Here is a 13,511-nt window from a genome sequence, read left to right on the forward strand (position 1 = left end):
TCTCTGAATCAGGGAAGTGGCTGAGCACAGGCCTTGGTAAAGAGTAAGTGACAGTCTGGTGGCCTACAAGCTGTGTGTCATCTTGTGTGAAATGTGGCCACAAGGTGGAATGAATTGGAGAACCATGAAAAGTGGGCCTGAAAGATACAGTGTGTATGTCTAATCCAACGGACCTTGAATGCCTGGTCAGTAGACAAGTCTGAGATCCACAGGTACACCAGGGCATCTTGTCCCCTTTGGGGCTAAGCTAGACATTCCTCTGATCATAGTGAACTTTCCAGTGAGTATGGAGGAGGTCTTCTCCATCCAGCAGGCTGGGTGGCCACTGTCAACATGGAATATAAAGCAATACTCATTCTCATCCTGGCAATGGGGGATGTTGTAGGTGTGCGTCTCATTATGAAAGTGGCTGTTTTCCAAGCAGAAGCTCAGACCATGTCCATCTGAGAAGCTGGTCTGTCTGCTGACTGCCCACTTCCAGGCCACTGATGCCAAGGGGTCTCCACTATCATCCTTGTCCGAAATGTCAGGTGCCTCCTGGGTGTCCCTGTAATAGCCTCTTCCCAATAGTGAGGAGGTCATCTTTGACACATTGTCCTCCTGGTTTTCTAGGAACCGAGGCAGCAATTTCAACCTCAGAGCTCTCGAGGTAGGTATGGAGGAAGCAGTGGTTGACCGGTGTGTTGGAAGGTTTTGGCTTGGAGAACCTCCTTGGCCGCATCCTGTCCCCAGCATCTTCCCCTGGTCTCACCACTGATCAGTGGAAGTGAAGAGACTGGAATGGACTCAAAGTGATGGGAATGGGGTGGGAAAGACATCACCAGGGCTGGACCCACACATCATTTTGCCACAAACTTTGGTTTCCTAATTCTCTGAATTTTTTCCAACTGTCTGTCTCAGATTTAAGTGGGAGTTGTTAGACCCTTGCTATATCGGACAGAGGTTTCTCCTCAGAATTTGTTTTTTGTGGAACTGAGGATTGAACTCAGGCCCTTGTGCTTGCCAGGCAAGCACTTATTCTACTGAGCCATCTCCCCAGCCCCCTCAGAATCTTAATGTTGGCCATTTTCTCTTTGACCCAGGGAAGTCTTTCAGAAGACTCTGAACAAAGCACTTTCTACAGATATGCGCCAAAGGTACAGTACCAAGCACTGAGGGGTTCCATGGGGCAGGATATGGAGGGACTTCAAAGAAGGAGAGCTCTCCAGGCTCTTGTCGGGATGCAGAGGAAAAGCCAATTGATGGGTCATTTTTATCAGCTTCTCCCTCTCCCTGGACCACTCCAGAACTTCTCTGGCTGCCAAACTGGAGAGGATCCCCCCAACCCCCGCTGCATAACATCCCAGTGGAACAAAGAGCTTAGAGAGGGAGAGGATAATTACAGGGAGTGTGCAGGGGTACGTTGCCTTTCACATCTTTAAGCAAGCAATTGGCAGTACCCTTTGAAATCATTCCCTCTCCAGCTCTGCCACCTCCCCCACAACCTGGCATCATTCCTTCCAGGAGCTGGCCAGCTTCAGAAAGCACGACAGCACACTTCCTGCCAAGCCACCTATGTGCATTTGAGATGTTCCTAATGGTTTAATAAACTGTTATAAAGAACTCCTTGACTTGTCAGGATAAAACAGCTGCCAAGGGCTCTGCATGGCAGGCCTTTTGCCATTAATAATCACGTTGGTGTGGGAAGCAGCAAGTGATACAGATGATTGTGTGTACTACACCAGCCTGGGCCAGGCAGAGGCCAAGGACAGGAAGGATGCCAGGCCCTGCCTCTGCAGTCGGAGCATGAATGGGGTGGCAGTATCTTGGCGGCATGCTGGGGTCAGAGAGAAACAAAGCAGAAAGGTAGAATCTGGCTGGAATGGACCTCACTGGAATCGGCACTGGCTGAGGAGTCAGGCCACCCCCAGGCCAACTCTGAAGGCTTCGCTTGCTGCCCAAGATGATAGTTGTTCCCAGTGTGTGTTTCTCAGGTAGGGAGGACAGTGTGTGCATTCCTTTCCCCCAGTACAGATCACTGTCCTCAGCCCAGTGTAGGTTCTCAATCATTTGACAAGTAAGACAGAGCAGCTTCCCAGAACAGATGCCCAAACTAAGGTTAGCTAGGCTGAAGTGGTTAGCATAGTCTCATGAGAATGCTTTAAATCAAGCTTCTGCAGGGTCCATGCAGTTGTACCTCTAAACTAGAAATATAACTTGTCCAATGATAAGTTATAGAGTCACAGCAGGGCTTCCCAAACAACAGCCAACCGCCTCCTTATAGAGTGTCACATCGGGCCACGGTGGGAATCAGAATAAGGCACAGACACAGCATTATTCCAAGGTCACCTCTAGACTGGGCACCCTTGAACAGGGTCCAGCTGGGGTTATCCTACATAATCTGCAGGCTACCCTCAGAGGCTGTGTCTTCCGAAGAATTTTTAAAGTGAAATAGGATTCCGGGCACTCACTGTGTCCTGCCTCCTGATCTGTTATATCAATTTAGCTTTAAATGAATACAGTGACTTGTTACTACCACTATTTACTTTCATTAGCCTTGGTAGTGGTGCTACTACTATATCAAGGTCTGCCTTTGGGAAATGAGGAATTCACTTGAACTGTGGACTGGGTCAAACCCATCCACTCCCCATTGTTTATTCAGCTGACAAGCTTTTCCCCAGGACCTACAACATTCTATGTACCACACCAGGCTTTGGGAATGCTGAAGTGCTGGCCCTTGGGTGTCTTCCACCACAGAATCAGAGACAAATATATGCAGTTCATTGGGAATTTGTTTAAGCAGCCATCAGCTCCATTCCTGCCTTCATCATCTCAACTCTTTCGGTTGGTTATGGAGTGTGGCTCCAGGCTGGAGAGGGTCCTAGGGAGGGAACATGGGAAGGCAGCAGAAATGCTCCATGGCCTATGCGATGGTAGCCCAGTGGGCCATTCTGGATTAGCTGGAATTTCTCCTTAGCGTGTCAGCTACCATCAGGGTGAGGCATTAGGATTCCTTTGTGGAGAGACTCAGGAGAGGTCAGGCACATATACGGGCAAACTGAGATGTTGGAAGGGGGACCCAAGGAGCAATCTCAGACACTGGCAGGACATCTTCTTGGGGCATCCTGAGGACCTGTGCTTCTAGCTGAAGGAGCCATGAGGACAGGCTGAGGGGCTACATTTGCTCTCAGCGTGAGCGGTAAGGCCAATCTGGGGAGATGGAAGAGACAGTGTGTCTGCCTTCTGGAAGATGCTGGTTCTCAGAAGCTCCATGGAAAATACCTTCTTCCATGGGACCTGGTGTCACTCAACAAAGCCACCTGCTGAGAAACCTCACTCCAGAGCCAGTTCTCCAAGAAAGCACTTTCCCGAAGGAGAATAGCTCTGCTTCTCAGTAAAATTGTTATCAAGACACTGCCCATCATGCTGTTCAGTGCCCTAGTAAAAAGTCTAATGAGATTAACTTCTCCAGAATATAGGCCTCTTTCCCCTCAACCTCAACTGCTTCCTGCTTTTAATCCTAGGAAAGCCATGATGCCTCCCTTTTTGCTTCAGTGGCTGGGAAGATTAATACTAAATAATGTGCTTGATTGTAGCAGCTTCTCTTAGCCTAGATTTGGGATATTTTTAACTCCTATTATCACACATGTGTGCACACACACAGGCATATACAGTCATATTTTCTCTTAGTCTCTTTTTAGAAATAGATGGAAAACACACCCACTGGGGTGCATGGATTCACCCAGAAGTTGTGCCTGAGGGGCCCCTAGTGATAGGAACAGTGGGGAAGCAGCAGCTGTTCTCCATCCAGTAAAGAAGCGGAGGGAAACTGAAAAGGGGCCCACACGGCAGCAGCTGTTAGGACTGAGAGGCACTGTAGATGCTCAGGGCAGGAGTCCTTCCCATGGCCTGGAATAGCCAGGTCAGGCTCAGGGCCACAGTGACACAGACACTTGTTGGACAGGACATGGTTGGAAATCAGAGTTGCTCCAGAGCTAGGCAGGTGCAGCTCTGTGGTCCTGGCCCATCTGATACCCATATTCCTTGTTTGAATCAGGGACTGGACATCGATGCCACCCAGCTCCAGGGCCTTCTCAACGAGGAGTTCCTGACAGGTATAGTTAGCCCAAGTCGGTCGGTCCCAGCCTCATCTCTCCCCCGCCCCATCCACCCTACTGACAATTCAGCCCTTCCTATTCTCCCTCCTCAGGACCTCCAGGGGACACTTTCTCTCTCGACGAGTGCCGCAGCATCGTGGCTCTGATGGATGTATCCTTTCCACGCGCCCTTGCATCAAGCCCAGGGGCCCATCCACTCTGTGGCCTTCCCAGGGTCACCAGAGGCCTGGGATCCTGTGCCTTCTCCATGACCTCTCCAGATCACACTGATAGCAAGACTGACCATCAACCAAGCACTTATAAATTGTGCTGGTGAACATATAGATTTTTCTTAAAATTCTTGCCCTAATCCAGGTAATATAAGTAGTGTCCCACTATACAATGGAAGAATGGGGACTTGAGGAGGTTCAGTAATTTACTCAGATCACGCAACTAGTCAAGACTTGTGCCATGTTTGAAGAACGAATGTCACCTTCAGGTCCATGTCCTAACCTCCTCTGAGCACCAATGAGCACCACTTCCCTCCCCCTACCACTAGAGAAGTTTTGACTACCTAGATTCCTCACTCAGTGAGCCCCATCTTAATAGCAATAACCACCCAAACATGCAGAAGACCCCTGGTCTACACAGCAGCTAAGGCAGCACTGCCAACACGCTATGTCTCTGGACATGGACAATGGGTCACGGCAGCTAAGTGACTGCAAGTGACAAAAGCAAGAATCAAACCCCAGCCTCCTGACTCCCATGCCTACTTCCATTCCCCCTGGGGCAGTTTCTGCCCTGCCTGCACTATCTCCTCCAGGAAGGCGAGGCTGCAGCACACGGGCAGGTCCTCCCCCAGCTCTGCTGTCTCTGAGGGAGACAGATCACCCCACTTCCACACGGTTAACAAGGCTCGATTGGGAATGCAAAGCTGGCCAATGTAGAACAAGAGAGCTCCTTGATGAAATCATAAATCAGGCCCTGTCTCTGCTAGCTGAGGTTTGCAATCAGACAGAAGAATCCAAATAGCCCTCACAGCCCAGGGTGGGTCACCCACACAGAGCCTACAAAGGACACCAGGCTCTCTCTCCCTTCCCTCCTTGTCCCCCGTGGCCTCTTCCAGTTCTCAGAGACCAATTCTTTCCCATAGTCATCAGTGTCCCCATTCAGTGGGGTGGCCAGGACTGGCATCAATACATAGGAAACATCCCTTGCCCCCATGTGTGCACCACACTGGTATGTAGACCCATCACCACTACATCCAGAGTTGCAAGACCCTTGTGGTCATCCCCATCCTTCTTGCCAGTGCCCCAACTTGGTGGATGCCACGTCAGAGTTACCCTGTCCTTGAGACGCAAGTGTAATCAGCCTCCCTCTCCCTGGCTTCTTCCTCCTTGCCTGTTTTCCTCTGTAAAACAAATCTAAATCAGGTCACCTTCAGATAACTGTGGGAGTGAGCTGGCATGGGGCCATGTGTAGGTGACACCAGACTGCCTTGGAGACCAACTGCTCAGTAGTTAATGGCAGGGCTGCTCTAGCTTTGCTGGGGAGACCAGCTGCTGCCACCCAGGGTACCCCAGACTAATTAACTCTTAACTCCTCATCCAGCTGAAAGTGAATGGGCGCCTCGACCACGAGGAGTTTGCCAGACTCTGGAGGCGACTTGTCCACTGCCAGGTAGGGGCACGTTCTCTCTGACTAACCTTATTTTATCCAATTTAGTAAATATGTATGCAGTGTCCAGCTCTGTGTCAGGATTGAGGGATATACAATGAGAGGAAGCCTCACCCTGCACCCAGGTCTGTCTGGAGAGGCATGCTCACACCAGGAAATGACCAGAGATCTGGAAGGCTGGAGCAGAGACCGAAGTCACCACAGCTAGAGCTGTCAGGTGACAGGGTGCTCCCCAGACTCAGTCTTTGAGGCCACCCCATTTTCCCCCAATGCCTCTGCAGAGCACATGCAGAACCACAGATCCAGTTGGCTGTGGTCTCCTCACTGTCCTCAGGATGAAGCCTAAATTCATCAGAGCAGCATACAAGGCTCTCTGATTGGACCCCTACTTTGGAGTCACGGAAAAGCCCTTTTTCCCTCATCCACCCCTCTCTGACCCCTTCCTACAAGACTCCTTCCTATTCCCTATAAATGCTAGGCCCTTGCAGCTTCGGCCCCCCTTCCTTCCCCTCCCCTACACCCTAATCCTTGCCGCTGCACACTCACACTTAGCCCAGCCCCAACCACACCCCGTGGAGCCGTTCAGTGACCGTGCCCCTCTGGCTCCTAACACGTGGCCCTACAGCTGTCAGGATGAGCCACACTCAGCGGTCTCATTGCTTTGTACTTAAAAATAACTTTTCCTTGCTATAAAAGCAATGCCTGCTCATAGGAGAAAATACAGGTGAACAAAACTAAGTTGAAAAAGAAAACATTATCTTACCCAAAGAAAACTAACACCTACCACAGCAAATATCGCTCATACTCTTTCCTGTGTATGTTCACATACACTGAATAAAAGTATAACACACTTTTTTTGAAAATAAGAAAGCACCAATGTATTGGAAGTCCAACCATGTCAGTAAATATCTATGCAATATTTAAAGGCTCAGTAAAGAGCTCCTGCGTGGCTCTGCCAGGGACCCTGGTCACTTGGTTTCTTGCAGGGCACTGAAATTGCCAGCTCATTCCTTCCCCCTGTGAGTCGCAGTGTCCTCGGCGCAGGCCTCCTCCTATCCATTTTCCCCGGTGCCCTCCACACTGTGTATAATCTAGCAGCATTAAAAACTTCTGACTAAATGACCAAGCCAATCAGTTACCCACTGCATAAGAGAACACCCAGTGGAGAACGCTTGAAGTCTGACCTGACTTCTCCAAAAGCCACGGAAGGCCAGGGAAGGGCTCTAAAGCCGGGGGTGCGCACAGGCTTCCAGTCAGCCTCAGCTGCACTGGGAGAGTTTGATTTGGAAAATTCCCAGGGGGCAGCTATGCAAAGGCCAGAAGCGGCCTCGCAGCAGCTGCACACCGAGTCCGTGACCAGATCTCCTGCCTGAGCTTCAGCTTCCTCATCTGGAAGGCATCACAGCGAAGAGCAGGAGTCTGGAGGAAGTGATGTATGAATTGCTACTTCCTGCGACTGAGCGCAGAATAAGGACCCGGATCTAGGTCCAACCTGCGCGCAATACTTTCCACACGGCGTGCACTCCTCTTGTTCAGCATCCATCTCTAATCACCTAATAAATATTTGCCAGAAGAGGTACAGTAACACCCAAGATTGGTTACCCAGCTAGCCAATAGTTGGGCCAGGACTTCTTCCCCGGACACTTGCTCATCCGGTCTTTGCGCTTCACCACGATCCTTTGCAGACTGTTCAGAGAGCCCGGTGCTGCTGTGCAAACAAGCGGTGCTAGGTGTGGGATCCATCCCAGGTGGGAAGAGGAAAGGAAAGCAGGTTGGAAGAGAAGAACCCACAAGCCCAGCAGTGGCCACTCCTGCCTACACTAGTCCTCTCTCCTCCTGAAGGCCTTCCTCTGAGCTAGGTGCACCAAGGCTTTAGTGAGGCGAGCTCCAGGCATGGAAAGGGGATTTCCGAGTCTTTCCCATCCACATCCCGCAGGTCTTCACGATGGCTTCTGGTTTTTTGTTGTCCCCCCCCCCCCTTTTTCCTATGCCAGCACGTTTTCCAGAACATCCAGAAAAGCACTGGAGTCCTCCTGAGCTCAGACTTGGGCAAGGCTGTAAAAGATACAGGTAAGGCAGGGGCCCTTGGAGCCAGCTGTCGTGGGGCCCGTGTGTGGGGAGAGGGTGCCCTCACTGCAGCATGCTGTAGGACACTGGCAGCGGAAGGCTGGGCAGTCAGGCGAGAGAGCAGCTCCAGCTCCGGCATCCCCTCTGCTCTGCCACGGCCTTGGTGGGTCTCTAGGGCTCCAGACTCAGACATCATGCATTGTGCCCCAAAGGAGCTCTCCTGTGCTGGTCAATTTTCCCAGCGATTAATACCTTACTAGGAATAGCGCTCAGCTTCCAGAAGCTTGAGGTCAGTATCGGGGCCATCAGAGTTAAATACTCTCAGACAGGCTGATGGTTTCTCATCTCTCTCTCCATGCAGAAAGTGGGGCTAAGTGAAATCAAATGGCACATGCCTTGTAGACAAAAGTGCATTCTGTGGGCTAACAATAACGATACCTTCGGGATACCCGGCCTGTGTAGCTCTCCGAGATCTCAAGTTGTGTGATCATCTTCACTACCCTGAGACCTGAGAAGGGCAGGAATCGTGGCCTCCCTTGTACCACTGGGGAAAATGAATCACACAAAGGTTAATGAAATGGCCACTTTTCTCAAACTGTAAAGTCGTGCTCACCCAGGTTAGCTCTGTAATTCTCACTTTTGTGGCTCCTGGTGTGGACAGGGACAGAAACACAAAGCTCTGCACTCCACTGGAGCACAGATCCTCCTTTTAGTCCTTCAGAACATGGGGCTGTAGAGCTTAAACCTGGGGTGCCAGAGTCCCCCACTCAGGGCTTGTGGAAGCGCAGAAGGCTGAGCCTCACTTTGTTTCTCTCAGGAGGTCCACCTGGGGCTGGAGAACTTTTCTGTTCCAATGAGTGCCCAGGTGGTGCTGCTGCCCCTGTCTGGGACACAGCTGAGAGCCACTGAAGACCAGTTAAAGAAGAAATCGTTAAGGGAGCCCTCACTAAAGTGTTTAGAATAATAAAAAGAGAAAAATGAAGAATAGTTCAAATTCAACTGAAAAGTCTGCAGGATCCAGGCAGGCAGCCTCACCATAAGGGAATGAGCCATTGGGGAAGTGCGGGCAGGGATGGTACAGCTTCCCTGAAGGCACTCTGAGATTGGAATCCAAAGTGTTCCTGGCTGTAGGGGCCCGCAGGCATCTGGGCTCATCTCTTCATAGAGGCTCGGCTTACAAGGTTGTGCTGCTCACCAGAGTTTGCAGGCCCAACTGTAGGTCAGTCTGCACTGTCCATCTGGGGCCGGTGCCTCCTTGGAACTTACAACTAGCTTGAGAAGGGACAAGGCCAAAGAGGGCAGGTGACCTCTGCCCAGCTGAGGCCCCTGCCACATGCTGCTCCCCCCTTTGAAAGCCAGCCTTCTCCCTGGCAGACCAACATAGAACTGAAGCTCACTCTTCCAAGGAAACCACACCTGCCCACCCTAGCAGCCTCCATAAGAAGGCCCCCAAGAACCCTGGGTCCAGGAGGAATGCAATTTTATAAAATCACAGAGAGAGAGAGAGAGAGAGAGAGAGAGAGAGAGAGAGAGAGAGAGAGAGAGAGATCCAGCAGACCCAGGGCTAGATGCATCCCCAAGTCCTGCCAGGCTCAGGGGTATGCAGGATTATCCAGTGGGAAGCCTTGTGGACCTCCCGAAGAGCACTCTGTCTTAGCTCTTGAGCGGGTCTCTGGCCAAGCTCCTGAACTGTGCCACTAAGCCTAGCCAGAGAAGATGGGAAGATCAAAGGGGTCCTGAATGGCCACCAAATCTGGCTGCACAGGAACATTGATAGGAGGCCACTGGGCACTCTGAACAAATGTCCCAAGTCTTCAGAGACTCAGGCATCCACCTTCTCCATCCCCACCTGCACCCTGTTTACCAGCTCCCCCTGCGGCCAGACTTTCTTACAGGCATCTCCATCAACACTGAGCTGCTGGATCTCATGACCCTTCGGTACAGTGACAGCACTGGTCGGGTCAGCTTCCCCAGCCTGGTCTGCTTCCTGATGCGGCTGGAAGCCATGGCAAGTAAGTGTCCCTGGGGGGAGACTCTGCTTCCCCAAACCAGGCCAGGCCTCAGGAGAGCATGGGCTGGTGTCCTGCCTGAGGGAGGCATCCGTGCTATAGGAGCATAGTACCAACTGAGGCTGTGAACTAATAGTGTGGTCACTAAAATACCAGCATCCCTGCCCTCCCTTCCGCACCACGCACACCCAGCGTCCCCCACCCCACGTCTCTTGCTTCCTCTTCCGCTCATCTACCTCTTCTCTTAGGGACAAGGTTAATTTAAATCTCCCTGTCCCTCTCTAGGTTGTGTATATAACTAAAACTGGCTTGTTAGTCTTGTAGGAGAGGATGCAGTCTCTGCAGAAGCCTTTGCTTTAAATGAAATCTTATGTGAAATCTCAGGCCACAGTGTGGTCCCAAATGTGCCTATGCATGTGAGATGGGGGCGGGGTGCAGAAACACCTCTGAATCCTGGCCCCAGCCCTGCCAGTCCCTCTGCAGTCAGCCCAGGTTTTGTTTTGTTTTGTTTTGGTACTTTAGGGAAGGGTCTACAGGGTATTCAGGGTCTCACTACTAGATCAGACTTATAGTGATCCACCTATTTACAGTGTCCCAAGAGCTGGGATTACAGGCACACACCACCACACCCAATCTCAATTGCCGTCTCAGCACGCCTGGGGTTGGGGCCGTCACAGCAGGCCTGGGGATCGAAACCTGGCCCCTGTGCCTGCTTCCAGGTGCTTTAATTTGCTGAGCTATTTGGCCAGCCCTCCCCCCAGTTCTAAGTGGAGTGAGGGTACTAAAAACTGAAAAATCAGAGCCTGGGAAGGTCAAAGCCAGCCTGAAGCACAAGCCTGCCCCCAGGGTGTTCTCAAGAGCACTAGGCAGGTCCCCAAACTGTGCCTTTGAAAGAGACCAGCCCACACATTTCCTGGCCCAGTGTGGATGGAAGCAGAGGGCAAGGGCTCTGACACGGAAGGGCCCAGAAGGGTCACAGAGAGCTGTTTTGAGGACTTGAGCCCAGAGGTGACCCACCATATGGAGCTTACCAGAAAAAGGAAGATGGCAGATGGACTCAGGGTATGGACCTCAGTCATCCCCAGAGCCTCCACAGCTGCTTCCGTTCTCTCACTGGTCCTGACCTGCCTGGATCCCCTTCTCCTCAGTCAGTGGAAACCTTTCTTTCTCCATCCTAGAGACATTCCATAATCTCTCCAAGGACGGAAAAGGACTCTACCTGACAGAAATGGAGGTAAGAACCCTTCCCCTCCTGAGGCCAGGCACAGCCCCAGGGCTGCCTTTCCTGATCTTCCAGGAGGTGTTTTTCTCCCTGAGGATATTGAACAGTCCACAAAGGCCAGCCAGGTTGCTGGCCCCCACTTCCTCCAATTACTGCCTTTATATATTGCTGGCTGCCAGGCTACTTTAGGATCTTGGCAGACAGATTTTATTTTTTTCCAATAGCTTAATAAAGCAGAGGATTATGTGAGAGTCATAAATCCAAGAGGGAACTGAAGAACAGCCCGCTGAGCTCACTGTACATTAAACTTGCTCCCACTGAATTTTAGAGCCTCCCAATGGGCTAGCTGGTCAACCTTAGATATACTTCTCACTGCCTAGCTTTTGAGGGAATAGCAGAAGATAGGTTGTAACAGGGGGCTTAGACCTCCTACTTGGGTTAGAATGACCTGAAAAGGGCTGATGAGACTGAACTGAGATCTTTCAAGGGAGGAGGGTAGCACTTGCCCATCCACATATGAAGTAAACAAGCTGAAAGCACTGACTGTGTTTATTTCTCAGTGGATGAACCTGGCCATGTACAACTGAGGAAAGGAATGTAGCAGACCCCACGGACAAGGTAAGATACAGTTTGGAACTCTGTCTTCTTCCTGTGAGCATTTCCACTTTCCTCCAGGAGCTAGGCCTCAAGTTCCCTGGGAAACCTCAAGGGCTGCAGAAACCTCAAGACTCAGCTACTTAGGAGCCCTGGGATTCAAGGCCAGTGCTATGGCTTTCATCTAGGTCATGTGGGCCAGGGGGCTCTCAAGCAGAAGTGTGGCATAAACGTCATGAACAGGGGCCAGAGATATAGCTTAGGGACCCAGCGCCTACCTGGAAAATGCAAGGTCATGAGTTCAATTCCCAGTACTCCCTGCACACCCAAAAGAAAAGGTAATAAAAAAAGTCACGAACCAAGTGAAATGTCAAAAAGGAAAAGCAACCACTAATCACAGGCAAAGCAACAGAAGTGGCAGGAATAGAATGATGTAGACGGACACAAAGTAAGGCACGCTTGTGGAGAGCAGGGCTCGACTCAGGCCCTGCCCCGCCATTGCCTCACTGTGCAGCTTTGGGCTGATGAAGGCTACCTGTATGCAGCAGTGTTTCTCCACCTAGCACGAGTGAGCCATAAAAGGAACACCCAGGTCACATGTCCTCTAAATTTATTGCCATGGAACAGATGCAGCAAACTTATGGTGCACATGCTGTTTCTCTTGTCAGACCAAAGATGCTCACGTGTGAGTTGATTTGTCTAAAGTGAAACATCGGTGTTTGTGTTTAATTGCAGCATTGGTGCTTTGCAAGGAATAAGTGGGTTTGGGTTGCAGTTTGTGTGTTCGTCCCTAAAAGGCTCACCATCACTGCCTTACATCTACGTAGTCCATGTCCCACCTTGATGTGGTAGAAGCCCCAGTAGAGTTTCTAGCACCCTCCAAGACCAAGAAGCTTAAATGTTGGTCACTAATGGTCATCTCTGGGTATAGGCATTCTTTATGGTTGTCTCATCCATTAACTATGTTGATTCTCATCTGGGACCCCTGTTGTCAATTTTCTTTGTACCAATGTCCCTTTAAAAGATAGTTCTTTATACAGAAAAGCTGTGACTAAGGCCTTCTGAAACTCTGTTATTTTGTAAAGTGTTTATTTAAACTACCAATCACATACCTCAAAATCACAAGAGGGACCCTGTCTCCATAAGAAATGACATTTTAGCTTAAATATTTCCTCATGAACACTGCTGATCCCAATGATCACAAATACACAACTTGCCAAGATCGTAGTTAATTTGATTTGAATAGATTTTCTTAAATTCTACTTCACTCTTTAAAAAAAAAAGTAGATCATTTCCAGTTTTATCATGCCCATTTCAATCTGCATAATTTTTAGTATCAAAAATGATTCTTCAATTGTAACTTTAAGCTAATTTGGCTCACTGGCCTAAATACTTGAACTTTTAAAGTAACTAACTTCTCCCTCACTATCTTTTCTCCATTTAGGGTCCCAATTCTCTCTTAAGTAATTTTTCCACTCTTTCTGTTTTGAAGCTAATCCAACAATGAAGAAGAAAATGTGTGGCTATGTGTATTTCAGTTTCTTCCATTAATGTCTATCGTGAACTCTAAGAACGCCCCCCTAGAAGAGCTCATTGTCTTCAAATAAATTAATCATGGCCTCTGACATCACATCATTACAGCATTATCTAGCCACTCTTGTCCCATAAGCCGGTTTGCAGCCCTGGAGGAAGGAGGATGAAGAATTTCTTCCTCCTAGCCTACAAATCTACCTTCGTCGGCAGCATCTCCTTCCTTCCTTCCTTCCTCCTGCTATGTCCCTCTGAAGGGGTTCTGTATCTCATTACCATCCACCTTTGCAAGAGCTTGACTGAATGAATTCCCTCCTCTGTCTCCTGAATACTAAG

The 13,511-nt window shown here is 50.0% G+C and overlaps 1 protein-coding gene across 1 annotated transcript in view; it reads left to right on the forward strand.

Moving 5' to 3' along the window:
• The window catches only part of Capn13 (calpain 13), a 107,123-nt gene extending 95,425 nt beyond the window's left edge, over positions 1-11,698 (forward strand). The window contains exons 20-22 of the mRNA XM_023711010.1: positions 9,704-9,832; positions 11,008-11,063; positions 11,612-11,698. Coding sequence (XP_023566778.1) covers positions 9,704-9,832; positions 11,008-11,063; positions 11,612-11,638 — 212 coding nt within the window. The 3' untranslated portion in view covers positions 11,639-11,698. The remainder of the gene's footprint in view (positions 1-9,703; positions 9,833-11,007; positions 11,064-11,611) is intronic.
• The last annotated feature ends 1,813 nt before the right edge of the window (positions 11,699-13,511 follow it).

This window comes from Octodon degus, unplaced genomic scaffold, assembly GCF_000260255.1.
Source record: "Octodon degus isolate 3935 unplaced genomic scaffold, OctDeg1.0 scaffold00019, whole genome shotgun sequence".
In the NCBI taxonomy this organism is placed as follows: domain Eukaryota; kingdom Metazoa; phylum Chordata; class Mammalia; order Rodentia; family Octodontidae; genus Octodon; species Octodon degus.